General features: G+C 40.2%; 2 protein-coding genes across 2 annotated transcripts in view; both read right to left on the reverse strand.

Moving 5' to 3' along the window:
* The window catches only part of LOC126761625 (uncharacterized), a 50,357-nt gene extending 48,282 nt beyond the window's left edge, over positions 1 to 2,075 (reverse strand). Inside the window, exons 1-2 of the mRNA XM_050477953.1 lie at positions 1,877 to 2,075; positions 612 to 709 (exon numbers count right to left, since the gene is read on the reverse strand). Of these exons, the coding sequence (XP_050333910.1) occupies positions 612 to 709; positions 1,877 to 2,075 (297 nt within the window). The remainder of the gene's footprint in view (positions 1 to 611; positions 710 to 1,876) is intronic.
* A 539-nt stretch (positions 2,076 to 2,614) lies between these two features.
* LOC126761227 (uncharacterized) lies at positions 2,615 to 4,815 on the reverse strand. The gene is made up of 2 exons (XM_050477217.1): positions 3,874 to 4,815; positions 2,615 to 3,453 (listed from the first exon to the last, which is right to left on the reverse strand). Exons 1-2 carry the CDS (start codon positions 4,758 to 4,760, stop codon positions 2,982 to 2,984), a joined length of 1,359 nt encoding a protein of 452 aa, XP_050333174.1. The 5' UTR covers positions 4,761 to 4,815; the 3' UTR covers positions 2,615 to 2,981.
* Positions 4,816 to 6,000: the final 1,185 nt, after the last annotated feature.

Genomic DNA, 6,000 nt, shown 5'->3' on the forward strand with positions numbered 1-6,000 from the left:
ACAGCCGCTGTGTCTCCTGCTTTCGACATTAGAAGGCATTCACTGTACCGTTAATTTGCCTAAATGCTTGCTAACACAAGGTACATCCTTTCAGCGTATCCTTCAATTTTGTGTTTACCGTTTTGTTGCAGCCTGCGCTCGCTTCAGCGCACATCTGCTCACACTCTTCGCCTAAATTAAACAACAGTAAATCTAATTTCCTGACAAGCGTCATACTAATTTTAAGCCAGCTTGCCGAGTGCACGATGTGTGAGTGTAAATTGGAATTCAACGGCGTTCATGCAGCTTGCCGCTTGGCGCATGCGCGGTTGCATATGAGTGCCTTTGCGAGTGTCCCAAGTGGACCATAACAATAAATTAAGCGAAATAACATAATGCGGAACAAGTACGAGTTTCGATTGTGAAGCCAAAGGTCCTTATGGTCGAGAGAGCGGGTGCAGTGTTGGTGCAAAGGTGCAGCTGGGATCGCGACAAATTAAAATCATAATGCTCGGCAGCCGTTGACAAACGAAATAAAAATAAAAACAAAGCAAGTTCATGTCAATTTCATATTTATGTAGGCAAGAATTATTTATGCCAGAGAAACAGTGGCGAGACGAAAGGCAGCTCACCGCGCTACAAGCACTAATCCATGGCGTCTTAGGGATAGTCACAGCATCAGCGCGATTAGAGGGATCGCTAATCAGGACAGCCACCGTGGTTGGTTCAGCTGCCGTAGAGTAAGCATAGCAATATAGAATTGTAGTAGAGCAAATACAAATACAGTGGTGGCCATAAACAATTTACTTGAAATACCTTGCAGATTTGTAGTTGTTTCAAGAAGGGCAAGTTTACTAAAGAAAACATAAATTTTTGTAGTTTAATGGATATGTGATCCCCTAAGTCCACTCCTTAGACAAAATTGTAGAAGGCTAACCACATCTTCTCCTCTGCGACCCCCCATTTTTATGGCAATCTATTATGCTATACTAATAGCGATTAACTGACACGATCCAATGTATCAAAGTCTACAATTATGGATTTTTAGCGAAACTTTTAGAAATTGTATTATTTGCACAAACAGCAGCAGTGGTGGCAGTCCTCATCAATAGGATGCTGGACCAACAAACTTTTTCTGGACATCCATTCGTGGATAGACGGATAACATAGGGACCTGGATTTCCTGCCTTTACAGATTCCACAATGACAGTCGTTCGAACTGTCCGACGTGTACAGAGTATTTAGAAGACTCTGAACATGTTTTATTACTCACGCTTTCCAAATACAAAGAAAAACCTAAAAGCCATACTCGGTGATAGTTTTATGGTCGATATCTTAACGAGACTCATGTGTCAGTCGACTAAGAAATGGAAAGCCGTTAGCGAAGCGAATACTTTCATAATGACAAAACTGAGACTTTTCAACAGATTAGGAGTCCGTCAGTCCGCACAATAGGGGAGACTTAAATGTCATGTCCATCCTACGAAGTAATACTTAACCGGTGGTTCCGTGGGAAAGTCTCGAGTTGAAAGCAGGTTAGGTTTAGCACTCCCGCGGAATTGGGCGCACAACTCATCCAGAAATCGGGAAATACAAGTTTCATAATGTTTGAACTGTGTTAAGGGGCTACAAATATGCTGTCATTAAAATTCGAAGTAAACCGCGAAAGATTGACTCCTTTAAAATTGGGTCAGGAACACTTAAGCTCTACCAAAGGAGGCACTCTACTTCGTATAATCTATAGAAGCAAAACTTGTAAAGAATTCTTTGGATAAAAGTAGACGATGCATTTCCCAACGTTCAAAGAATTCACTTTGTAGTAACTAAGCCTATCGATGTATAATATATCGCTTGGTTCACATTTAGAGATAGTTGAAATTCCTTTGGTTTCACTTACTTGTCCACCACTGTATATTCGTATTCTTAGTAAGGGTTTGGTATTCGTTTGCTTCCTTGGCTTCTGCGACGCGACTCGTGGCGACACGAATGACTTCTGTTTTGTTGTTGACACGAGAACACCGTGTCCCCGTGTCACCGTGTTCGCTCCGACGGTCAGACGATTTATTGTCCTTTGTAGGCGGCTCTGTTGTTGTCATTGGCATGCGCAGCCGCTTCTCCGGCTACTGCAAGCATAATAACGCCACTCATCCGTAGCCGTGCGTGTTTGTGCTTATGTTTATGCATACATTGAGAGTAAATAGGTGCTTCGAAGGATTAAAGGACGCCTGTGGCACGAAGCATAAAATAACAACATCCCCGACACATTTGTAAATATTGAAATGATTTAGTGAGTACACATGTAGTTGTGAGGACGAGTGGAATGTTGCCCATGGGACAAGCGCCATTTCCAATAAATATGGGCGAGATTTCGCAGGACATGAATGCTAGAAAGAGAGTAAGAAGAAGAGTGAAGTGATATTGGTTATTAATGTCTCATTTGCAAATGCTAGTAATACTTATTTTTCATACTGTAGGGCTGGCTTCTCACTTCTGGCGCGGTACATGGCAGACCAACAGCAGTAAAACTCTAATTAAATGCCTTAGGTGCTAATACAGTTGAATAAATTGAGAACAAGAATATTTATGGATGCACTCAAATGCGTTTATTTTTATCAATAAACAAATTTATGACACTCTGAGTCATTAATTTAGTTGCATAGACACAATTTATTAAAAAAAATAGTAAGAAATATTATCTAAGTTCAATAAATACTGTAGATAAATAAAATAAAATTGTATCACATTAATCATATAACACAAACACTCTAATATTACATACAAATATTAGGGGGCTATATCAGCCGCACAATCTTATCGCGACCAACACGGGCGAAAAGGCGAAAACAGTCCATTCAATTGCTCGTTGCTACTAATTAATCTTATTTACACATGTACCTTGCTATAACTTAACATATGTATATATATATATATATATATATATATGCATGTGGTTAATGCCTTTTTCAATTTGCTTCGACGCCCTCACAACTGGAATCAAAGTCTCACGAAGTCCACGTTTCGGGCAATTCATATGGTCGACACATATTCTCATTTAACCAACTCGCAATTGTTGTATTTGTTGCCGTCAATGCGTTAAGTTCTAGTTTGACTTTATCAGCATTTATCAAATATTTGCAGATATCCCACAAGTCATAACGATTCTCTTGGAGGTAATACTTCTCCTGCCATGTGAAATATTTTATGTGTTCCTCGGGATTCTGGTCCAAGTAGAGCAAGTATTCAGTTAGTTCGCGTATGCTCGCATAATCGCGAGCATTTATGTAAGAGTTCGGGGGCGCAAAACGCGTGTAATTAGCACCACCGAAGACTACTGGCAACAAGCTGAGGTCCAAGGCTCTGAAGAAGCACTCGCCAACGTAGTCCTCGCACAGTTCCTCTTCGAAGGCCAAGAAAAACTTATACGTTTTATTCCCTCGACTACGTGGTATATATTTGCAGAGATCTTCGCCACAGCTGTGTATAAAAAATAAACAATAAAACATTAAAATAGAATGAAATATCAAGATTTGCATAGAGGTATATAAGAGAAAAGCTAGTCAGCAGCAAAATTCAAAGTACCGTCTCCGATTTCCCACCCTCTGCTCTATTGCTTTGTCTGGTAAGACACATATCGAAGGAACGAAGTTACTTTGACTATTTTTTTCTTTATGTACGTTTGTGACCTTAAATTCTTAGAATGTCAGCTGTTAAGTCAGCCATACTCCAATAGAAAGCTTTGCAAAAACTAGTCTCAGCAGTCTTATTTAGATATTTGTGAAATTTGTAATAACTTGAAGCCACAGTTCACACAAATCATTTCTTTCGCAAAAACACAAAACTCCTAAAGTTTACACCCCTTATCTTAATAAGTGCCTTCAAGGCCGTAATACCAACCTATATTCGCCGCATTCGCCATAAGTGTGCACGTCCATATTTTGGGTTATACGCTCGATCAATTCCTTACGCGCGACATGACAGGGTCCATTCAATATGGTCAATGCCAATGGGGATGAGTCCAAAACACTTTCATATCTAAAATTTCTGAGGCTTTGCGATGTGAAGTTCGCTTGCGGCGCATCCCATTCTGGTTGCAAATTGGGTGACATAATCTTCGAATCATTCATTCGCACTATTTTAAATGGTTGATAAATGAAATCGGACTTCAAGGAGTATGAAAATATTTTATCGTAAATACGCAAATGGGAATTCGCCAACGATATATTACGGCTATTACTGTATTGTAACGGTTTGTCTGAACCGAAAATGATAAGCGAATCGTTTGGGTTCACGTTGATAAGTTCCCGACCGCTTAATATATCATCAAGAGTTGAATTTATAACGATAGCGTCATAGCTTCGAAAGTCTTCAAATTGAGCGGCGTCCCATAATGTAACGGAACAATTGTTCCATAAATTAATGAACGAAGGCACTTCGTCTCTTTGAAAATTTAGAACTGCTATCGATTTTGACCTCCTCCTAGGAGAAGCAGTGCTTCCTGCTGCTTCCTCACGTACACTTGTTCTATAATTGTTAGTGTTGTTGTTATCACTGATCGATATAAATACTGCCAATAAGGCGATGGTCACCAGTGCTGCTATGACAAGGCATATATACTTTCTTCGTCGATTTGTGCCCTGAAATTTATTCTTTCTACTTCCACGCTTACGCACTCTGACCCTGCGCTTGGCGGGTTTTAGTGTCCTTCCCAATATAGGGCTTTTGGAATGATCCGTATATTCCGATTCCGACTCGGCATCCGACATTGCTACCACTTTGTACATTAACGCGCCGACGAGTACCACATGCTTTGACCACCGCTCTCCATTGACTGAATTGCGTTTCGATATTTAGAGCACTACCGGCGGCACACAGAATAATCGGAAGCTCGTTTTTTTTATTATTTTTATCGGTAATTTATTAGCCAAGTAAAAGAGTATGCTATAGGCAGGTAAAGTTGAGGCAAGCGCTGATGGGTTATCGCCTATCGGCTAGATAAGATTAACTCTGTCGATTTGTTGCGCTCTGTAGGCTTAACATGTAGAACATTTCATTGGAACGCATCGCGCGTTCGCTGCTCAGCGAAAAAACGTGCGATACGCAAAATTCGCAGTTATACACGTACTTATTTACAGTTAAGAAACAAACGTTGCGAAATCGAAATGCGCTTAATCGCAAGTGATAAGAAAGAAATATACAGTTATTATAATCGGAGAGCGAATAGCATTGAGGAGAAAATGACTAGACTTTCGGAACTAGTAGAACGGTTTTCACACTAGTAGAACGGTGATCGTGATACTGTGAAATAACCAAAGTATATGTACATAAGTTGGGTTATGTATATCAGAATGTAACTGTTTATGCCATTATTGTCTGTCTGTATGACACGTATGACTTGAACTGGAAGAATTCAGACGAGCATATGCACATATGCATATTCCCCACATTTTTATTTGAAATAGACCGCTGTCTCACCAAAAACCAATTTCCAACAACTTTTTAAAGTAATAAGCTCTAAAACTTAAATTTAAAGTAAATTTCAAGGGCAAGACGAAATATCTCCTGTCATCAAACAAACAGTCGTCGCAATTGCGACTTGGCTTCCACTTCACTGTTGACAGTCATATCTTCGAAGTCGTAAATAATTTCCTCTCTCGACGAACAAAGACCAGAGAAAGGTTTTGCGGAAGATTTATGGTCCTCTGCCCATTCACAACGGCGCATTCGATAAGCGATGAGCTGTATGAGTTATACGACGACCTGAACATAGTTCAGCGAATTAAGAGACAGCGGCTACGCTGGTTAGGTCATATCGTCCTAATGAATGAAAACGCTCCAGCTCTGAAAGTATTCGTTGCAGAACCTGCCGGGGGAAGTAAAGAAAGATCTCCACTCCGTTGGAGAGATCAGGAAGGACATGACTATACTTGGGTTCTCCAATTGGCCTTCCTACGCCAACAAAGAAGAAGAAGAAACTCGATTTCGCACAAGGTTCAATAGGTAGAAAGGCATTACAATTTTTGT

The sequence above is a fragment of the Bactrocera neohumeralis genome, chromosome 6, assembly GCF_024586455.1.
Source record: "Bactrocera neohumeralis isolate Rockhampton chromosome 6, APGP_CSIRO_Bneo_wtdbg2-racon-allhic-juicebox.fasta_v2, whole genome shotgun sequence".
NCBI classification, from domain to species: domain Eukaryota; kingdom Metazoa; phylum Arthropoda; class Insecta; order Diptera; family Tephritidae; genus Bactrocera; species Bactrocera neohumeralis.

What these genes read in the sequence shown, in the direction of transcription:
- LOC126761227 (XM_050477217.1), bottom strand. Translation starts at nt 4,760, where the DNA reads ATGTACAAAGTGGTAGCAATGTCGGATGCCGAGTCGGAATCGGAATAT. An exon ending in GGCGAATGCGGCGAATATAG is followed by an intron (nt 3,454 to 3,873) that starts GTTGGTATTACG and finishes TTTTATACACAG; the next exon opens with CTGTGGCGAAGATCTCTGCA.